A 24,004-nucleotide genomic window follows, 5' to 3' on the forward strand; every position below is an offset into this window, starting at 1 on the left:
GAAATTATATAGTTTCGATTTTTGAGCTCATCCCCTTCACCCCCAAACAACCCTTTAATTGATTTAACTTAAGAGAAAGATGCTGAGAAAACTTAAAATATATCGTATTGCGGATATAATTCCTATAGCTTATATACTCTAAGATTAAACTATTAAATCAAGGGCATTTCGATTATTGAGCTACAACCCCTTCGCAAGAAAACCACCCTATCTTCCCGGCTTAAGAGAAAGTTGTACTTAAAATGCGTTAAACTAATTATTTGGCGACTACATATCATTTAACAATTTATAAGCTTCCAAATTACGCGCATTTAGATCAGTAAATTGCAATTTATTTTGTATAGTGCAGTCACTGAAGGTAAAAATCAACGATTACCTTGTTCGGTGAACCTTCATCGATTTTCACGAAACTTGGTCAGTGGTTAGAGGATACGTCAAAAAACAAAGGTGACATGGTAACACCTTGCGCCTTTACCCTGAGGGTGGATACCGCCCCTTCTCGGGGGTGAAAATTATTTTATAAAAAATAACTGCACAAATCAATAAAAGAACAAATTAAAAGCAAAATTTATTATATAAAGTTAATAAAATAAGTCAATACCTTTTAAGTTATTAAAGATCAAAGATTTTAATTATTTGTGAAAAAAATGCATGTTTTGAAGAGGTTTTTTGTAAATCACTGAAAAACTGTGAGTTTTTACAAAAAAGTTAATAGTAGTTTAATTCGTAGAGCTTATATTCTAAGAATAAACTCTTAAATCACGCACCTTTCGATTATATAGCTACAACCCCTTCGCAAGAAAACGACCCCATTTTCCCGGCTTAAGAGAGAGTTGTTCTTAAAATAATTTAAATTGATTATTTGGCGACTACATATCGTTTAATAATTTATTAGCTTGTTCTTTTATTGATTTGTGCAGTTATTTTTTATAAAATAATTTTCACCCCCGAGAAGGGGCGGTATCCACCCTCAGGGTAAAGGCGCAAGGTGGTACCATGTCACCTTTGTTTCTTGACGTATCCTCTAACCACTGACCAATTTTCGTGAAAATCGATGAAGGTTCACCGAACTTGAAGGTAATCGTTGATTTTTACCTTCAGTGACTGCACTATACAAAATAAATTGCAATTTACTGATCTAAATGCGCGTAATTTGGAAGCTTATAAATTATTAAATGATATGTAGTCGCCAAATAATTAGTTTAACGCATTTTAAGTACAACTTTCTCTTAAGCCGGGAAGATAGGGTGGTTTTCTTGCGAAGGGGTTGTAGCTCAATAATCGAAATGCCCTTGATTTAATAGTTTATTCTTAGAGTATATAAGCTATAGGAATTATATCCGCAATACGATATATTTTAAGTTTTCTCAGCATCTTTCTCTTAAGTTAAATCAATTAAAGGGTTGTTTGGGGGTGAAGGGGATGAGCTCAAAAATCGAAACTATATAATTTCAAGAGCTCATAAATAGCTCGTAATTCTGCCGCAAAAACCGATTCAATATTTCTATTTTTAAGTAGTGGGGGGGGCTGACTCAGCCCCCCCCCCACTAGGGTATTAAATTCCTGCTCAGTGGAACGAGCTCAAAATTTTTAGTTTGCGGAATATGAGAGCTCATAAATAGCTCATAAATCAGGGCTATTTGTTTTTTAATTTTTGCAAGTGGGGGGGGCCAGCTCAACACGGGTTAAATTTACTCTGCTACTAAATCGACAAGTTAATTAAACTCCGTATTATAAAGTAAAACTCCCAAGTAAATAACTAACCAATAAATAAAATATTTATAGACAACTATTTGTAGTTGATTAGTATAATTACAGATGGCGCTGTACAAAATATGTATAAGAAACAAGAAAAGTATTAAATAAATTAGGTTAATTTTATTTCTGTCACTTCCTAAAGTGTCAACACGTGATTTTTAAATTAGAAATATATAAATTATTATCAAAAAATAAACAAGGCTGAAAAGAAAGGCCTCGCTAAAAGAGCGAGGAAAAAATTACACAGAGCAGGAGAAAGAAAACCTTTTAGAAAGTCTAAAACAATATTTTAATGTAATTGAAAATAAACTAACGTATGGCACAAGTGTAAAATTGAAAAACGAAGTATGGGAATTTATCACCGAAGAGTTTAATGCAACGGCACAAAGTAGAATAACGAATGACATCATTTCTTACAGCAAAATTATCTTGATTTCTAGGAACGTAGTTTAAATTTTGATCTTCTGCTTCTGCATTATTATTGTCATCTTCACTATCATTAACTACATTATTTCTTCTTCTACATATATTATGCCATACACAAATTGCCACTATAATTGGAATAGCACTATTTACATTGACTCTTAGTTGTGTAGACAAACAAGGAAACCTCCTCTTTAAGACACCAAACATCCTTTCAATTGTGTTCCGTGTACGAATATGTGCAGAATTATATTTTCTTTCAGCTGGTATCTGTGGATCATGTAAGGGTGTTAAAATATATTTTCGGCATGGATAGCCACTGTCACCCAGTAAATATTTGTCACCAAACTCATTGTTTTCAAACTGAGCTCTTATCAGAGAATTATCAAATACATGACTATCGTGGGAGGAACCAGGCTATCTAGCAACTACATCCATTACATTTAAATTTGCAGCACAAACCACTGTACATTTATTGAAAAATACCCCTTTCTGCTACGAAAAGTTTCAGCTGCGTTCCCACCAGGTGACTGTTTTCGAATGTGAGTGCCATCAATTGCGCCAATAACGTTTGGAAATCTGGCCATGTTGTAAAATTGTTCACAAATTTCACGTCTTTTGTGTAAAAGTCTAGGCGTCTCAATAAATCTGGGTCGCAATTTTGCAATGGTGTGGCTAACTTTATGTACAATTCTAGAAACTGTAGCCTTTGTAACATTGAAATGGTCACCAATACAGTCGAACCCGCTTATTGGAATAGCCTTTGTGCCAAGCAAAAGTATTCCTATAACCGGGATATTGTAATAACCGATTGGTTGCTACTATAAATGTTTCGGGACCTCAAATTTCCTCAAAGAACCGAAGTGTAATCATTTGATTTACAGCAGATATAGATTTATTTCTAGCAGTCAGAGGTTTGATGTCGTCTTCTATCAATGTTAGAAGGTAGCGAACGGAATTTTTCGTTAATCTAAATCTACTCTTAAACTCTTCTTCAGTGTACGTGTTGATCGGATGTTGTCTGATTTTAAAAACTCGAGCCCTCCGCCGTCTTATTATTTGCTCTGGTTCGGACCTGTCACTGTCAACACTAGAGACAGTTGGAGAATTAACATCTGACACTGAGGATACTGAGGATATTTCTAAATATTTAAGTATGTATTTACAAACAGAAAATGGTTATAATCCTTATAATCTACAACTTAACCTTACCTATATTATATTTTCACAGCAGCCGAAAACACATTGAAACTGTCATTACTGTCATATTTACTTGTTAAATAAAATCTACTTTTTAGAAAACTAAAAAATAGCTTATTTCGCAGATTTCCTACCTGAGTTAATTTACTTTGCGTTTATAATACGCAAATCTATAGAATAAGTTGTTTTACTTTTAAACTAAATTTTACTTGTTAAGTTAAATGTTTTGTAATACTGGACTTAAATATAATAAAACAAATACTTATAGTAAAGAACAAAAACAAATCTGAGGTGTCAATACCGCAAATGTCAAATAAATGTTACCAATTTATGCCAACATGTCACCTTTGTTCGATTGCAGTGTTAGAGTGTAATCCGAACAAGTGTGCTTTATAAAAACGCACTTATACAAATTAAATGAAACAAGATAGAGTGTAAAAAACTCATACAGAAGTAAGAACTTCAAATTGTATTCTGGTATAAAATCGTTTATTAAAAAACTATCTAAAAAGTCATCCAAATAAATTGCAAAACGTTTTCGTTCTAATTCAGAACATCTTCAGTGCCTAGAATGAAGTAGTTCCACGTTAGATTCAAGCAAAAAGGTTAAAATTGTGACTGTTAGAAAGAAAAAACCTGTGGGAATACTTACATTCTGCTGAGTAGTTTGAAACTAGCACACTATTTAAAGTGGTAACCCCATAATATATATGGTCTAGATATCATATTTTAATAGAATATGGTGACTACAAGTCGATGTTGTTAGATATAATAGAATACATGCTCAAAGGGCAACATGGTTCCCTGCTCGAAAATGCTAGGTACTTGCCAGTTCAATGGGCACAGACCAACTGAGAAAATAGGAAATGGACATTCAATATGACAAGAGTGACATGACATGACTGACATGACAAGATAAAGCCAATTTTTGGTTAAAGCTTAAAAAGTGTAGTTTGGTTTTGGATTTTTAGTAAAATGTAAAGGTTGTTAGTAAATATCTGAAAATGCAATTTAAATTATTTAAATATTATACTCTACTGTAAAAGTCTCAATTAGCAACTCTCTATTCCAGAAAAACTTATGGATTTTATAGATTTAATGTTGGTATTTATATTTCATGGTTCAAAATGTGACGTCATCGAATGTAAAATAACAAGATGCAAGTTAAATTTAGTTAAATAAAATGAAATATACTACAAACTAAACACTTAATGGACTGACGTGGAAGAATAGGAAGCTAAATAAACCAAAAATCAGAATTTTAATAGTTTTTTATTAAATGTACTGTTGGTTGCCTAACAAGATGGTAGGGGTTCGGGTATTGAGAGAAAGGCAGTATATGCATAAAGCGACTATCTTAGTGTGTTAAATTTATTAGCACACTAATGTACTGATTAATTATGTCTGTTAGAAGTGAGAGAGGAATTGTGGAAAATTAAAGTAACTAAGAATACAGATAGTGAAGTAAATGTTGGTGTCAAAGATATGATTTTAATAAAATGTAATGGAATTAATAAAAGTATGTAATACATTTCATAACGGAAAGGGGAAATAAACTATGTGACAGCAAAATCTAATTGATTTATGTTGTTTAGGATGGACTGAAGGAATTCGAGGAAATATACCTTGATAGGTTACCAGACGAAGTGATTAGTGAATTAAAAATAGAATGAGAGCTAATATACGTCAAATTGTGGGTTGATGTCAACATGTAAGGAAGAATCTAAATTGAATGAGTATCAGAAATAGAGAACTATGAGTTTGATTTCTATAGGTGGTAGTGGAGTGAATAGACTGAACCAAATGAAATATATATATATATATATATATATATATATATATATATATATATATATATATATATATATATATATATATATAAGTACAGAAGTTTGTGAAAGTATATGGTAGATATGACCAACTGAATTAATAAACAAGTGTAAAAAGCAAGATACTAATGTGAAATTTAAATTAGGATAACTGGATAATGGTGGTTGACTGATATGAATCGAAATGAAAAGAAAGATAGGAAAGAGATGAGAAGCATGGTATATATGCATTAAAAACTTAATTATTATAATCGGAAAGAACTTAGAATAAATGTGTGATAATGGATTTTGGTGTGCAGTACCCTATTGTTAAGTAAAGTCTAAAGAATCTAAAAAAAGGAGAAGGTGACAAGAATGTTAGTGAGAAAGGAGAGTGAGATATGTGGCACACCAGAGTAAATAGCTGTATGTTGTTTTTAGTTATGGACAAAATGATTAGTGTGTTAAGGTACATTCTAACAAAAGACAATAAACCAGATCAAGATTTAAGGGTTATTAATAATAAGAAAGAGACAATCTAAACAAATTATGAAAGAATTGGTGAGCTGAGATCTGTAGGACCTGAAACTACAGAGACATGAGGCTAGACAAAATGACTAGGAATAGAAACAAATATGCTCGAGTTCATCTCATTTTTTTTTGGCGTAACCACTAGCTATTTCAGGAGATTATGACAATTTCCCCAATTTTTTTCTTCATTTATCTTTGCAACCAATCCACTTTTGTAAAGTATGTCGTCACGTGTTATGACCATTGACATATTAAGCCTAGACTCGGCATAGTCACAAAAAAGCATAACGCGGAAACAGCATGGAAACAGTCGATCGGTGGTCTATCTATCTCTTTTAACCAAGCGAGCCCGCGCATGTGACTGACAAAGATGGCTAGACCACTCAATCCTATGTCGACGTTATACCCCGATGCATTGAGCGGCATATCCCTAGCAAAGTCTATCCTGTTTACATGTCTCTGGTTATGACGCGGATGACGTGCAACGGTATCTATATTGCACGGACTGTGACTGAATAACAATAAGGTTTAACAAGTTTAGTCTTAAAGTCATAGCTGACTATGTAAAATATTGTATGTTTTTATTAATATTTTACGCGCTGAAAATCTTAACTACCTACGTAGGTGTTTTCATATATCATCCAATATTATTAAATTAAGGATCACTTTAGATTAATATATAAATTTTTTAAATTAATTGAATCGTTTTTTTCAGAAAGGGGTCAAGTGACTAATTTTGACAAAATGAGTTTTTGGTGAAATTTTTTAATTTAAACGTAAATACAGCTTTTGTTGCAGAAAGGAATCAATTGCTGCCATAGTGTTGCTTTGGCAGCGCAGAGAAATTAGCGTTTAGTGCAGAAAGGGGCCATGCAACGCATGACTCCTTGCTTAAAAATTGTGTAACCACCAACTTTATTTCAGAAAGGGGCCAAGTGCAAAAAATTATTTATTTTTTTCTTAAACAAATTAACAAGACAAATTTTTGAAAAATACAATACTTTTTGACAAACACTACAGGTTATTAGTGAGAATTTTTATTTTATATAAATAAAATTTTTGTTGAATGTAAACACCAACTTTATTTCAGAAAGGGGCCAAGTGCAAAAAATTATTTATTTTTTTCTTAAATAAATTAACAAGATAAATTTTTGAAGAATACAATACTTTTTGACAAACACTACAGGTTATTAGTGAGAATTTTTATTTTATATAAATAAAATTTTAATAAGATTTAAATAAAAAAACATGTTTTTTTTGTTTTTCTCAAAAGCAGGTTTTTGTGACTGACCCCTTTCTGAAATAAACGATTCAATTTTGATTGACTATTTTCACGGCCAACCTAATAAAATGTCACGTAATTTTTGTTGCAATTAACGTTTGCTTGAATGAATCACGGAATAACTGACAAATTAAAGCAGTTAGGTATAGGGAATCCTTAAGAAAAAAAAGTACCATAAAGTATCATTTCATTACAATACTAAAATATAGGGTGTTCCATAACCCTGTATGCTAAAATTAAATATTTCGCTATATTGTATTAACCTTCCGATGACCAACCTTTTTTTGTTACACGGATGACCAACGGGGATTAAAAATGACCCCAAGCCAAAAATGACAATTGAGAAAAGAAATAAGTTGTTTTAAGAAAAATAAAATAATAATGTATTCGTAATTTTAATATTAGTATTGTATCAATAAATGATAAATAAACATTGGTAAAACTTATTTCAATCACAACTGAACCAAAACAGGAATCATCATTCTGAACATAGAACTAAAGAAATTTTGAAATATACACTAATTTACGTCGCCACAGGTTTAACAAACAACTATTTTTCAATATTGGAATGTTTCTTACAAACAATTCCACATAATAGACGGTATTTACTTAATATAAAATTGGAACATGGAAGGCCAAAAGAGTTCGTCTTTGACCCCAAATTCAGAAAAAAAAATTTTTTTTCGTAAAATATAAGGAATTGTCTTTTTTTACAAAATACATATGTGGGTATCTAGAATGATATTAAAGTTAAATAAAAAAATAAGTTTAAAATTGAAAATATTTCTGAATTTTTTAAATAAAAACATACATTGGGGTCCAAATTTACCCCTCTTGGTCATCCGAAGGTTAATAATTTTATCATTAATAGATTATCATAAAAATTTATTTTTTGATGTCAAATCACTACAGCTCTACAGGGTGTGAATGTTGATACGAAATTATTAAAAAAACGTGATTCTTTTAAACTATCTCGTATAACATTACAATTACTTATGTTGTTAGAAAGAAATCATGGAGGAGAATCGAAAAATTTTAAAATAGACCGGGTGTTCTATTAAAAAACATGTTTATGTTACTCTGTGAGTACGGGTAGCCAAGTACTAGTATATTAAAAAGTAAAGCTGTTTAAAGTAGTTAACGTAAGAATCTCAAAAGAAAATAGTTTCATAACCAAAATCATATGCCAAAATCATATTTTGAATTTTTTCTTTTGTTCATGCTTTCATATTTTTTAAGGTGCATTCACGTAATATCAGATTTGGAATTCGACGATCACACCGGTAAAAAGCAAATACAAAAACGGCAACAGAAGATTTTGGCAATGATGCAAAGCGAGAAAATCAAGTCAGAATTCTCAAACTTGTTCAGGATAATGTCTGCTCAACCAGATAGTAGAAGAATGAATATAATTCCTGGAATGCGAGTGAAGACGAAGGACACAGCTATGAGTAGGTTAAGGTCTAGCAAGTCTATAGCCCGTGACACTAGTGTATCAATTGCTGGTAGTTCTGTTACAGGAGCAAATTTTATTAGTTTAGTGCAATTTCAGATATAAATTAATAAAAGTCTATATAGATATAATCATTTTTTATTATAAAATATAAAATTCGTATATTCGTATGTTAGCTAAACCCCCATGGTACGTGTCAAACAAAAACCTTTATGCAGACCATCAATGATGTGATCGCTGACCTCTCCACAGGATACATAAATCGCATCACAAACCATCCAAACTATCTCATAGATGAATTATTCAACCCTCCATTGATTGACAGACAAGAGACTCTAAAAAGACTTTGGCCAGAGGACCTAGCTGCTAGGAGAATTCCAAAGAGTCGTCAATGGACGACACCTGCCACAAGCCTAGAACTTATATCATCTTATTACTTTATTGATCTAGACTGTAAATTAGAAATGAATAAATAAATAAAAAAGTTTGTATACCCGACAAAAATACAATAGAACCATATTACGCTAGTCAATGGGTGCAAAAATAGGATATTACCTCCGAATTCTATCCTACTGCATGGATTTTAATGACATTTTGGGCCTAGTTTCTACTTATCTCCTAATTCAAAGTCTACCCAATGCCGATGTGTGCTTTTATCTTGAGGTGGATCTTGGTTTTACTACCCCTTCTCAGGAGTGGAAAATTTTTGGTTAAAATTATCGCGGAATTTACTAGAGAATCTAATTCTAAGCAAAAAATGTTCTATAATTTTTTTTTGAAAACTCAATACTTTTTGAGTTATTCGTGTTTGAAAAAAGGCCATTTTCATTGAAAAATGACACCTTTTCGAACGGTTTTTTGAGAATACCTTAAAAACTATGCATCTAACGAAAAAAACTATATTCAAAATTTTTGTAAGTTATAAGAAATCAAAAAGACACTTTCCCCCATAACTCTTCTAGTTATAGTACAAAAAGATATATGCTAGGTGAAAATTGTTTGTTTTCTGGTACATTCTCAAATTGGTGTATTCAACTTCAAATAACAGAGAAACGGTCGATTGTAGGTGTATAATGCTAACAATACCTTTTGTAGTGCTTGAAAAGACCTTTAAAATGAGCTATATTAAAGGTCCCTTACATTAAAACTAAGCGAGATATGCTGGAGACAAATTGATAACTAATATGTTTTAAGAAAAAATGTGAAGTAATTTTAACCCTCATCCACCACAATGTAAATGCATTGTTTTCCTTCTACAATACCTTTTACTATAGTGCTATTTCTATGTTCAGAAAGTTGGACGGGTTTAAAATGAATGGTTTTTGAAAAAAAAAAGATCAAATTATAGAGCATTTTTAAATTTTCTTAAAAATCCTCTTTTTCTCCATGTAACTTGAAAATTTGTTTTTTGTAAGCATTTATTAACAATCAGAATTACATATTCTATGAGTTAATTTGATAACAAGTACAATAACTTATATCAATGTAGTATTGTACACTAAAATGGCGTTATGAGGTACATCCCCCAGCGGTTTCACCTCAGTTTTAGCGAAGATCTATGGGCCATAATCTTCGCAATCTTCTGTTGTTTCGTGGCTGCAGTAATGGTAATATTAATTGGTTGGGGTGGCCTTCTAATTTCTCGTGGTGTCTGTTGGCTCTTTCTTGAATTACTGTGCTGACTAACGGGATGTTTAGGTCTGTATGAAGGGTTTGATTGGAAATGTACCACGGGGCATTTGCGATGGTGCGTAGAATTTTTGATTGAGTTCTTTGGATAATTTTTGTGTTTGATTTGCTGGCACAACTCCATAGTTCTATACCATACCTACGTCCATATAGGTTTGATGACTGTTTTATAAATCAGCAGTTTGTTCTCAATTGAGAGTCGAGATTTTCTACCTATAAGCCAATTAATTTCTTTCACTCTCAACTCAATTTGTTTCTTCTTCTTTAAAATGTGTTGTTTCCAGTTTAATTTAGAATCAAGATGAAGCCCCAGGTATTTGACGATATTCTGTTGTGGTATGTTGACTTGATTAAGGCTAATATTTGGGCATTGGTCTTTCTTTAGTGTGAAAGTTATATGTGTTGACTTAGTTTCATTCGCTTTTATCTTCCATTTCTTTAACCACTGTCCAATTTGGTCTAGGTGTTCTTGAAGTTTTAATACTGCAGCTCTTGGATCCTCTTCAGTTGCAAATATTGCTGTGTCATCAGCGAAAGTTCCAATGATGGTTTGTGGAGAGGTTGGTAAATCGGATGTGTACAGTACATAAAGAAGTGGACCCAATATACTACTTTGTGGGACTTCTGATTGAATTTTGTTACGGTTTGATAGTTCATCCTCCACTTTAGTTTCAAATTCTCTGTGATTTAGATATGATTTTAGTAAGTCAAAATATTTGTTGGGTAGGGATTTTTTGATTTTATAAAGTAATCCTGGATGCCATACCTTATCAAATGCTTGGATGATGTCCAGAAAGGCTGCTGTGCAATACTGTTTATTGTCCAAAGCTTTATTAATTACATTTGAGATGCGATGGCATTGTTGCACTGTAGAATGACCTTGCCGGAACCAAATTGGTGTTCTGGGATCCAGTTTTGGAATTCTAGGTCGCTCATAATTCTTTTAATAACAGCTTTTCAAGAAGTTTTGACATTATTGGCAGTAGACTTATTGGGCGGTATGATGAAACATCCGTTAAAGCTTTACCAGGTTTCGGTATCATAATTACTTGGGAAATTTTTAGTGATATAGGCCAATAACTAAGTCTTAAGATCGCATTTAATATGTACAATAACTTCATTATACCTTTTTTAGGAAGTTGTTTTAACATTGTTGCTGGTATGAGATCAGTACCTGGTGCCTTCTTTTCATTCAAATGATTAATTTCATCTTTGATCTCCTTCGGTGTAATTAAAGTTAGTCGCTCTCGTTGATTAATTGGTAAGGCTAGTTCCTGCTCTACTTCTTGTACTTGGTCATTGTCGTGTGGCTTGAAGACTTCAGTTAGATGTTCAGCAAATAAATCAGCTTTTTCTTTGTTGCTTTTTGCCCATGGTCCTGGTGGTATTGAGTTTTTCCGAATTGGAGGTGAAGTATTTATTGGTTTATTTTTGTTTTTGATTGGTTTCCAGATAGAGTTATTTTGACGCGAAAGGTTTGATACATAGTTTTCAAATGAGTTGTTTCTCATCTGTTCTAGAGCTGTTTTTAAGTTTCTAGTTTTGTTATTATAAATTGTCCTGTCGTCTGGTCTGTGAGTTCTTTGTCAAATTGATCTGGCTTTTCGTTTTTCTGCTACTAGTCTTTTTATTTCAAGAGGAAAGTTGGTTGAAATTTTTTTTTGTCCAGGTTGAGGGGTAGAATGTTTGGCAGCATTTTGAAGTAAGTTGATTAGATTACTAGTTTCTGTTTCTATTTGTTTGGGAGTTTGCAATCTCACTTGTAGATTTACTTCCTGTTCTATGATTAGCCGGTATGTGTCCCAGTTTGTTTTGAAAATGATAAGTATATAAAATGATAAAATATAAGTATATAAAATGATAACTTGAAAATGATAAGAGATACAGTAAAGAAAAGGAAAAAAGAAATTTTTATCTAAAAAAACTCTACATTTTTGTGTGGTATCTTTTTTCGGATATCTTATCATTTTCGAGTTACATGGAGAAAAAGAAGATTCTTAAGAAAATTTAAAAATGCGCTCTATAATTTGATCTTATTTATTTCAAAAGCCATTCATTTTAAACCAGTTCAACTTTTTGAACATATAAATAACACTATAATAAAAAGTATTGAAGAAGGACAACGATATATTTAAATTCTGATGGATGAGGAGTTAAATATACTTCTCATTTCTTCTTAAAATACATTAGTCATCAACTTGTTTGCAGAATATCTGGCTTAGTTTGAATGTAATCGACATTTAGTATTGCTCATTTTAAAGGTCTTTTTAAGCACTATAATAGTTGTAAGTACCATTATACATCTAAAATCAACTGTTTCTTTGTTATTTCAAGTTGAATACACCGATTTGAGCATGCAGCAAAAAAACAAATTCTTCTTACCTACCATATACCTCTTTCTATTTTAGCTAGAAGATTTATGAAGGAACAAATCTCTTTGTTTTTTTTATAACCTACAGAAATATTTTATGTAGTTTTTTTGTTAGATGTATAGTTTTTAAGGTATTCACAAAAATCCGTCCGAAAAGGTGTCATTTTTCAATGAAAATGGCCAATTTTCAACCACGAATAACTCAAAAAATATTGAGTTTTCAAAAAATAATTATGGAACAGTATTTGCTTAAAATTGGGTTCTCTAGCCTCTTCCGTAGCTATTTTAACCAAAACATTTTTCACTTCCGAGAAGGGGTGGAAACCACCCCCAAGATAAAAACGCACATCGGCATAGGATAGTCTTTGTTTCTTGAGCTATTCCCTACTTACTGTGAAGATATCAAGTAAATCTATGTCGTAGGATGGAATTCGGAGCCAAATACCCTCATTGACTGCCCTATATAGAACGTAGCGTGAAAACCTGCCTTTATTAAATTTATAAACAGTTGAAAGCTGTTATTAATTCAATTATAATTTAATGTCATACTTTTTGTAAGTCCGTCAGAATTATTTTGAACTATTTTCAGAATATTTGTCCTACGTGATTATTTTATTTATTTTTAAATATTTTTATTAAACACAATGGCATTTAACCCTTTTGGTCCTACTGAAATATACGGCTACCAAACATTATGGCATACTATAGGAAATTATATGGCTCGCATTGAACAATATGAAAAGTCTCTGCCGTTCTTTGATGAAGCTGTCCTGAAATGCCCCAATGATAAGAAGACGCTCATCGATAGAGGTAAAAACTAAAATAAAAATTTCATTTTTAATTCAGTTGCAATGCGAAGGCAAAAAATCTTATTTTTCAATTAGAATACGGAGCGCAGCCCAGTCTTCTGAATCGCAATTTTCGACTCTAATTGGAGTCTCATCGGAGAGAACGTAGGCTTGTTCTCCATATTCTAACCCAGTGGTCGGCAAAGTGCGGCTCCGGAGCCGCATACGGCTCTTTGGCTCATTAGGTGTCACGGCTCATTAGGCATCACGAAAAGCGCAATATTTTCATTTAAAAAAAACTTGCTAAGAAAAATATTATATATAGACCGGTCACTAGTAGAGTATAGGTACGGTGTAGTACCATATGTACTTATTTAAGTAGGACAGTACTTATTTTTAAATATTATCCTAATGTACTTTAAAACCTTTCTAAGGACACGCGAATGTACTTATTTTTTCTAAAAAATGAATATTTTTATCTTTTACTACTTTTAAACAAATTTCTTTGTATATTTTTCTTTTTGTATACATATATGGTTTCCAATATTTCCATTCTTTTGTTGACTCTTCTCATGACTTCGTTGTTTGTTACAGGCTCGGTCCATGCTATCTTCAGGTACCTTCACCCACAGTTCAAATGCTTCCAACTTTTTAGTAGTCGACGCGTTAATTGACCATGCTTCTATCCCGTAAAGCAGAGTCGAGAAAATATAACACCTTGCCAGCCTAACTCTCAAGTCTTAATTATTTCAATTCTCTTGCACAAACTACCTTTCTTATTTTATTGAAGTTGGTTCTTGTCTTCTCTATTCGAACTTTGATTTCTTTGGAGTAAGTAATCGTTTGTGTGATTAATTATTGTGCCAAGATAGTTGTAGTCTTCAACTTGTTCTAAAGTTTTACCTTTAATTGTCAGGCTTTCATCATTATTTTGGGTTTTTGATATCCTCATAAATTTAGTTTTATTGATATTTACTGATAATCTATATTGTTCTCCACACTCAACTATCTTGTTCATTAGATTTTGGAGGTCTTGGAGGTTGTCCGCTATTATGATAGTGTCGTCCGCATATCTAATGTTGTTAATTGGCGTTCCATTTAGGTACCTTTATTCCTGCTGTTTCTCCCTCAAGAACTTTTTTCATAATTTCTTCAGAGTATGCATTTAATAGTAGTAGTGACAATACACACCCCTGTCGCACTCCTCTTTTAATTTCGAACGCTTCTGATGTGTGTTCGTTAATGCGTATGTGTGCCTGCTGTTTATAATATAGATTTGTTGTAATTCAAAGGTCATATTGTAATTGTTTTGCTTTGAGGATGTCCATTAGCCCTTTGTGGCACACTTTATCGAAAGGCTTGTTGTAATCTATGAAACAGACGTACATATTATCCTGGTTCACATCCAAGCATCTCTGGATTAGTAGTGTAAATCCAAAGTGGGTTTCTTCAATATCCATATCAAGTGTTTGGTAAATGCGTTTATGAATGATCTTTAAAAACATTTTAAGTGTGTGAGACATCAGGCGTATGGTGCGGTGGTCGTGCACAAAACTTCACTGCACAAGTGAAACATTTTTACACAAAATGTGTAACCTACTTAGAAAACTGTAGTACCAATTTTCATTTTCATACACATGTCTCATGTGGAGAACAACATGATACAAAATCTTGTAAAAAAACCTAGAAACACTCCGGCTAAGTGTGCACTATGCATATGCAAACAAGATCACCCTGCTAACTATAAGGGCTGTGTTGTCTACATGGAACTAGTAGAAACCAGAAATATGCCAAAAAGAGGAAACCAACAACCCCAAAGAAAAAACATTTAACAACCCTCATGTAAGTAATGAAACAAATCAGCTAAACACTACTCTACAAAATCATTACAGAACATATTCAAATGTGACAGCACATCAAATCAACCACGACCAAGAACCTAAAACTAACATAGAGCTACAACTAATAACATTCCTTAACGAGTTCAAAAACATGTTCTCACAGCTCATGAGTCAAAATAGTATGATATTAAACTTACTCACACAAGTCATTAACCGAAGGAATTGTTAATGTTAAACATACTTAGAATTGCCACATGAGCAAAGTTACTTCGCCAAAGTTGACCGAAGTCCGAAGTACCCTCTCTACACACTCGTTCTACTTCGCGAGGAAGTGCGATACCGACAAAGAGCGGTGCGATAGCGACAAAGATCCCTTTGACCAGACCGACAGCGACAGAGAATGGAAGTAGAACGAAGTGAGGCAAAGTTACACAAGGTGGCCGTCTACACTCTCGTACTTGTTGAACCTCGATCGACTTCGGCGAGAGTGTGGAGCTCCCATAAGAAGTGAAATAACATGGAACGATGTTTGTTATTCTCTCGAAGCTTTTAATAAATTGTAAATCAAGGCAACCATGTTAAACGAAGATCAACTCTTTGACGAACTGGGAATTTTGAAAGACATGGCTACAAGTTAAAAAATTGCTGAGTGGAACAGAGAAGAAAAAATAGTCAGGATCGATGGCTTAAAGTTTTTAAGTGTGTAGATCAATTCAAACTGAAAAACTTACAAATATTATGCGAATTTATTTTTTGTCTTCCGGGTACTAGTGCGGCTATCGAGCGTTTATTTTCTGTAATAAATAATTATTATTGGACGTCGGAAAAGTCACAAATGTCCATATCACTCTCAAGGCAGCGATGCTGGTGTACGCAAATTTTGATGAGACTTGTATGAAATGTTTCATTTACTTCAGTCGAAGCCGGACCTTCTTAAATTAATTTTAAGTTCAGAAAAATATGAATGATGCAGAAAACCGGAAGAAGATGAGGCTATTCCAGGTCTCTCATCTAAACACTCTTAATTATTACAGGCTTGTAACTTTTTCAAAGTTAATGTAATGTGTTATGTTTAGTTTAATTGATATAATTTTTTATGTTTAGCTACATAGTTTATTTATTTTTAATGCCAAAAAGTTATATTTGTCCAATAACAAGATACATTTTGCGTTTTTAATACATTTTTGTTTTTTGTACTTTTTTTTCTTTAAAAAGATATGGTCACCGTAAGTATAGGTCGCTCAGGTTCATAAGCTCTTTTAATCCATTTCATGCGGTGGATTGGTCCGCATAAGCCCTCTTCATTATCCTTTATAAATTTTCGTGTTTTTTTGCTTTCTCTGTGATCTGTTTCCATTCTTTCCTATGCTGTATTTTTTCTCTCCAGCCTGTAATTTCCATATTGGATATATCCTCTCGCAGTTGATCTTCCCATCTTATTTTCGGTCTTCCTCTAGGTCTGTTTATTACTGGCGTCCAATTTGTTATCTGCCTAATTAGTTCATCCAGTCCTCTTCTTTGGATGTGGCCAAACCATTTTAGTCTTTGTGCTTTAATGAATCTCACTATGTCTTCTCCTTCCCTTAGATTTCTTATTTCGTGATTCATCAGAATTCGTATTTTTCCTTGATCTGTTTTAATTGGACCATGTATTCTCCTCATAATTTTTCTTTCTATTATTCTCAGTTTTTCTTCATCTTTTTTTGTAAGGCACATTGCTTCTGCTCCATAGGTGATGACTGGTCTAATTGCCGCTCTATATATCTTTGAAAGAAAAATATTACTTATATTTTATTCTGATAAATTAGCTTTTATCAAACTTACAAACTTTAGCATTTGTCAAAAATCCTCTTAATGCTACGATAACAGAGTTGAAATTTTCTCCTTTTAAAATTGGCATTAATAGCTTTGAAATATAATTTCTGTATGTAAGAACAAGGAGGTATGGCGCTCTAAATTCGAACGTCTTTGTGTTGAATTGGAAATATTGGAGAAAAAAAAATGTTCACAACACAAGTGGTCTGCTTTGAATGACCTGGAGAAGGAAGACATGATCATTTTCAACACTTGGAATAGTATTCCTGATCCTTATGATGAGCTGAAAAAGCTCACGCTTGCTGTTCTTTCCCTTTTCGGTTCTACATAAGTCAACATTAAAAAAAATGGATGTTGCGCAAAATTTTTTGTAAAAAATACAATGTTGCAGAAAATTAAACATTACAAAACGAATAGTCCAGGGCGCATCTGTTTTGAGATGGACGTTGAGAGGTGACTCAAATTTTTTTGCAGAAATTGCTTGAAAATAACTCAAATAATAATATTTGAGTTATCCTCCCACTCAAAATGGTCCGGAACATTGTTTAAAAAATCAAAATGTCAAAATATGAATGAAAAATTCGATTTTTTTATTGGTTTTTTGACTATAACTTTAAAACTGTTAATTTCTGAGAAAAGTTGTACTGACATAAAAGTTGCATAATTAAATTTTCTATAACATACAATTGGATATAATTAAAAAAATAGTCAACCTTGTTGCAAAATAGCAATAAATGCGATAACAACCATACAATTACAAGTATTGGCATTTTACGTTTTTCTACCATTTGTGCTACACTTAGGACCTTCATATTTTACTCAGAAAAACTTTATGATATAGTAAAACAACACTGTAAATTTCATTAAGATCGGTTTAATAGATTTTGCAAAATAAATTTTGCAATCCGGCTTTCGCAAAAAAAATTCATTTTTTGTAAATGTTGCAGGACTGAAAATAAAGCAGATAGCAAGTTGAATTTTTTTTGCTTATAAAAGTGTACTGTAACTTTCATTTGCAATTTGCAAAATTAAAATCGATTAATTACCACGGCGTCAGGAAATTTTTAAAATAAACATTAATTTTTGGTGCTACGCGCAGGACAGCGATGTTCGATTCACACAAGTTGATTTCCACCAAAATTTCTTCCAATCTTTATCTAATATATTATTTTCTTACTCTATATTTTGTTGTATTTTAATATTTTAATTCCACAAAAATCAAACTAATTTTATTATTGTTTGTGAAATATTGTTTACACAATTGCATATGTTTAAAAATAATAAACTTTTATTCTCTATAAGTTAAAATATATGAACAAAAAAAATTTTTGCTAAAAAAAGTGTTATTTCAAAGGATAGAGTATGTGTTTTTATTTTGCAATAAACAAATTTATTTATTTATATCGAAATGTAATAAAAATTAAAATGTATCAATCATTATCAAAGGCCATTGGAATGCACAATCAGAGCAAACTATCCGCTGTCCTGCGCGTAGCACCAATAATTAATGTTTATTTAAAAAAATTCCTGACGCCGTGGTAGTTAATAAAATAATTTCAACTTGCTATCTGTTTTATTTTTAGTCCTGTAACATTTTGAAGAAATAAATTTTTTTGCGAAAACTGGATTGCAAAATTTATTTTGCAAAATCTATTGAACCGATCATAATAAAATTTACAGTGTTATTTTACTGTATCATAAAGTTTTTCTGAGTGAAATATGAAGGTCCTAAGTGTAGCATAAATGGTTGAAAAACGTAAAAGGCGAATACTTGTTTTTGTATGTTTTTTTCGCAATTATTGCTATTTTGCAAAAAGGGTGACTATTTTTTAAATTTATAACTAACTCTATATTGTAGGAAATGTAATTACGCAACTTTTATGTTAGTACAACTTTTCTCGGAAATGAATACTTTTAAAGTTATAATCAAAAAACCAAGAAAAAAATCAAATTTTTCCTTCATTTTTTGACATTTTGATTATTTAAACAATGTTCCGGACCTTTTTGAGAGGGAGGATAACTCAAATATTATTATTTAAGTTTTTTTCAAGCAATTTCTGCAAAAAAAATTTAAGTCACCTCTCAACGTCCAAATGTACTAATATTTTTACAGATGCGCCCTGGTCTAGAAAGAAAATAGAAATTTCTACGATGATTAGAATCGAAAATCGCCAAAAAACGAAAAACACGTTTTAATTGTTTGGGGTTATGGACGGGGTCATGGCCGCTAGGGGTTTAAAAAATTTTTTGGTCGAATACTTTTTGATGTAGAACATGTAATTTTTTTATTTTTGGAATATCGCTGGGAGTATTTTTTACTATCTTAACTGACTAGACCCTTTAGTTTTATTTAGTGTAATAAAAGTTTACTGAACAAGCAGATTTGGCTCCCAATTTTTTTTTAAATTGTTGTAATGTTCATATTTGGCTTTTTGGTTAAAAAGTTTGCCGACCACTGTTCTAACCGATCAGTACCGAGAGCTTTTCCCACCCATTGCAACTGAAGTGAAAATATTAGGTGACTAGCGTCATCTGGCAATTAAAAGATGAAGTTTTCAATCCTAATAGCATTATTAATAATATTTAAAAAATATTAAAAATATTACTAAAAGATTTTTAAATTGAAAACTTAAGGGTCCATTTCCTTGGTAACACCTACAAGGCTTCTAAAATTTGCAAGCCATATGGATGCTGAAGCGAAGAAGACATGAGGGAATTCAAAAACTTACAATTCACGACCCAGTATGTTCAGCTGGTAAATTCCAACAGAAAATGGACCTAGTTACTCAAATGAGTAAAGACCAATATAAAAATAAAATAAAAGTTTCATTTTTAATTCGGCTGCAATGCAAAGGCAAAACAATCTTATTTTTCAATTAGAATACGGAGCGCAGTCCAGTCCTCTGAATCGCGATTTTCGACTCTAATTGAAGTCTAATCGGAGAGAACGTAGGCTTGTTCTCCATATTCTAACCGATCAGTACCGAGAGCTTTTCCCACCCATTGCAACTGAAGTGAAAATATTAGGTGACTAGCGTCATCTGGCAATTAAAAGATGAAGTTTTCAATCCTAATAGCATTATTAATAATATTTAAAAAATATTAAAAATATTACTAAAACATTTTTAAATTGAAAACTTAATGGTCCATTTCCTTGGTAACACCTCCAAGGTGTGTGTGAGGTAAAAACTATTTAACTACCACTAAAACTATATGTTTATAAATGTTATCTCCTGTATTAGATTTTTACATTGAAACTTACATCTTTTAGCAAATTAGCTTTATTCATTCATTCATTCATTCATTCATTCATTAAACATTACAACCCCTAGGGATTATAGCTAACGCTATGACGTTCCGAATCCTATTCTTGGCCGAGTGAGGTGAATTGCTCCTCTGTCATTTATAGCTTGCTGTGTGTGTTTGGTGTTGTGACTCTTTTCCATTTCTTCCTGTTTCTGCACTGAACTTTCCTGTCTTTCACATTCATTGCTCTTATGTCTTCTTCTACATCATTCAGCCATGTTCTTCTGGGTCTTCCTCTGCACCTGGGCCATAGTGATGTACAGTTAGTTATCTTTGTTAACATATCCGATTGTGGGCGTCTCTGTATATGTCCTATCCATTGTAAGCGAAGAGATTTTATGTTTTTGAATTTATTTTCTCTCTTTATTTTTTCTTCAATTTCGGCATTTATGTTCATTCTTATTTCTCCATCTCTTGTTACATTGTGACCCAGTATTGTTCTCATTATTTCCCTTTCAAATTTCAGAAGGCTGTCTTCCTCTTTCTTGTTAATCGTCGTTGTTTCCATCCCATATATATAACAACAGGTATTATTAAGGTCTTATATAGATTCATCTTTGTTCCCTTTTCCTTAGAGTCTTGTTTCTCAGTAGATTTTTATTTATTCCTTATGTTTTTTGCCTTTCAGAATTCTTTCCTCTGTTCTCTCTTTTCCAGTTTTCCCTATTGTTACTCCCATGTAGCTAGAGTTGGATACCGTTTCAAATTTATGGTTCCGTGGTCTTACAGATTTCTGAGTTGTTTTGTCGTCCTTCCCTATCGTCACGTATTTTGTTTTGTGTACTAACCCTATTCCTTTCGCTTCCTTATCTATTTTTTCAACTCCTTTTATAAGTGTCATCATCTTCGCTATGATGACTAGTTCATTTGCATATGCTACTATTAGTTGAAGTTGATCACTAATAGCTAAAGCAACAGATAAATGGTAACCTAAGAATGTTGTCTACAAAGGAACCAAACACGCACGTGGAAAACAAGTGGCAAGACTTAAAAGAAGCCCTAATAAAACCCGCTCAGAATATCCTTAGCAGAGGAAATACGACAAAAAGACAAGAATGGATGACAGAGAAAATTTTAGGTCTCATGGAGGAACGAAGACAGTTTAAGGGAAAATGCAAACAAAAATACAACGAGATACACAAGCAAATTAGAGATGAAATAAGGTCAGCGAAAGAAAACTTTTACAAAAGAAAATGTGAAGAAATTGAAGAACTGCAATTAAAACATGATACGTTTAACCTACATAAAAAGGTAAAAGAATTGGCAGGTATACAAAAAAGGAAGCATCCCAATGTGCTATACAACGCAAATGGACAAATAATAACTGACCTACAAGAAAAGCTTACGACCTGGAAGAATTATATAGAAGAACTCTTTGCCGATGAAAGAGAGGATCATGATATTGGTAGCATACAAGGTGAGGAAGGACCAAAAATCTCTAAAGAAGAAATACTATATGCTATAAAAACAATGAAAAATGGCAAATCACCGGGTCCAGATGGACTTCCATCGGAACTTCTTAAGCTTGTGGAAGATGAAACAGTAAGTGTTTTGGTTGACCTCTTTAACTGTATTTATAAAACGGGAGAAATACCTAAGGAATGGCTTCTGTCAACTTTTGTGACTATTCCAAAGAAAACAAACGCAAAACTGTTCACCGACCATTGCACAATAAGCTTAATGGGACACACACTAAAAGTATTTCTTAAAGTGATACATACAAGAATTCACAAAAAACTAGACGCTGACATCAGTGATACTCAGTTCGGGTTTCGAAACGGGCTTGGAACAAGGGAAGCACTATTTGCACTTAATATCATGTGCCAAAGATGCCTGGATGTTAACCAGGATATATATATATATATATATATATATATATATATATATATAAACAGATGAAATAGAGAATGTGGAAAAATCCCCTTACGAACAATTCACACATCCACCATTTCTCATAAAAACATCTCATGTTTTTATATATATATATATATATATATGTGCTTTATTGACTACAACAAGGCGTTCGATAAAGTTCGCCACGAACACCTGATGAGACTGTTGGTAGAGAAAAACTTGGATAAAAGGGACCTCAGAATTATTTTCAATATTTACTATAACCAGAAGGCGAATATTAGAGTAGAACGGGAAACAACCGAGGAACTCGAGATCAAAAAAGGCGTAAGGCAGGGATGCATACTTTCACCAACCTTGTTTAACTTATATTCAGAAGATATTATAAACAGAACCCTTGCTGACCAAGATATAGGAGTTAAAATAAATGGCACTTTAATAAACAATTTGAGATACGCTGATGACACAGTATTAAGCAGAAACCCCGGAAGATCTCCAAACACTGATAAACAGAATAGTAGAGTGCAGCGAAAAGTTCGGTTTATCACTTAACATCAAAAAAACAAAAATAATGATGGTGTCGAAATCTCCACAAAATTTTTCTGACATAACCGTACATGATCAAAGAATTGAGCGTGTTAGAAAATATAATTACCTGGGAACTGTGATTAATGAAAACAACGACAACTCTGAAGAAATCAAGATCAAAATAGAAAAAGCTAGAGCTACTTTTACCAAAATGAAAACAGTTTTATGCGGAAGAGAGCTAAGTTTAAATCTTAAAATTCGCCTGATGAGATGTTACGTGATGTCAGTTCTTTTCTATGGAATGGAAGCTTGGACACTGAAAAAGATCGATACAAGGAAAATAGAAGCATTCGAGATGTGGATGTACCGCAGGATACTGAGAATATCGTGGACAGAGAGAGTGACAAACATGGAAGTGTTGCGAAGGATGCAGAAAGAAAAAGAACTTGCGCTTACTATTAAAAAGCGCAAACTGCAGTACTTGGGACATATAATGAGGGGACAAAAGTACCAGCTACTACAATTAATTATTCAGGGAAAAATAATAGGTAAAAGATCCATTGGCAGAAGAAAACATTCATGGTTGAAGAATTTAAGAGATTGGTACAAGTGCAGCAGCTGCCAATTATTTAGATCTACGGTATCAAAAATACGCATAGCCTTGATGATAGCCAAACTTCGGAACGAGGACGGCACTTGAAGAAGAAGAAGATCACTATTAATGTTTTTATTTGCACAATTTGTCCTCCTCATTATTATTTCCAATATCAGGTTAAACAGTGTCGGTGAGATAGACTCACCATGTTTCACGCATTTATTTACATTGATCTCCTTAGAAGTTGTTCCGTTAAACTAATATTTGCTGTGGTGTTCTTTATGGTCACTGTTAGCATGTCCTAATTTTTTTGTAATTCCAAGAAACTGTATTATTTGCTCCACTGTATCTATGGCATTAAGTATCAATCTGCAAGGTCTGAACCCGTTCTAGTATTCTCCTAATATTCGTTCAGCGCATAATTTAAGTCTCGTCTTTAGTATGTTTGCTAGAATTTTATATGCGGTGTTTAATTAAGTTATTGCTCTGTAATTCTCGCACTCCTCCCGAGCTCATTTTTTTATATATAGGTACTATACCTCTGTTCCAATCGTCTGGTAGTCTGTTTTGTGTCATATTTGTTGTATTAGCTAGTTAATTTTTTTATGTAATTCTCTTCCTCTCTATTTTATTCATTCCACTTTTATTTCACCTTCTCCTATTGATTTTTCGTTTCGGAGGTTTTTAATTTCTTTTCGTAGGTACTTCTTATTTTGTGGGAATTTCTACTTCGTCATTATCTTGTCCTATTGGTCTTACTTCTTC

General features: G+C 32.6%; 2 protein-coding genes across 3 annotated transcripts in view; both read left to right on the forward strand.

Annotated features, from left to right (window-relative positions):
* Window positions 1–8,586, forward strand: part of LOC114329924 (outer dynein arm-docking complex subunit 4-like) — a 54,278-nt gene extending 45,692 nt beyond the window's left edge. For both annotated transcript variants that reach the window (XM_050643703.1, XM_028279203.2), the window contains exon 5: window positions 8,242–8,586. In XM_050643703.1, coding sequence (XP_050499660.1) covers window positions 8,242–8,560 — 319 coding nt within the window. In that variant the 3' untranslated portion in view covers window positions 8,561–8,586. The remainder of the gene's footprint in view (window positions 1–8,241) is intronic.
* A 4,441-nt stretch (window positions 8,587–13,027) lies between these two features.
* The window catches only part of LOC114329919 (outer dynein arm-docking complex subunit 4-like), a 42,383-nt gene continuing 31,406 nt past the window's right edge, over window positions 13,028–24,004 (forward strand). Inside the window, exon 1 of the mRNA XM_050643704.1 lies at window positions 13,028–13,325. Coding sequence (XP_050499661.1) covers window positions 13,160–13,325 — 166 coding nt within the window. The 5' untranslated portion in view covers window positions 13,028–13,159. The remainder of the gene's footprint in view (window positions 13,326–24,004) is intronic.

Source organism: Diabrotica virgifera, chromosome 2 (genome assembly GCF_917563875.1).
Source record: "Diabrotica virgifera virgifera chromosome 2, PGI_DIABVI_V3a".
Classification (NCBI taxonomy): domain Eukaryota; kingdom Metazoa; phylum Arthropoda; class Insecta; order Coleoptera; family Chrysomelidae; genus Diabrotica; species Diabrotica virgifera.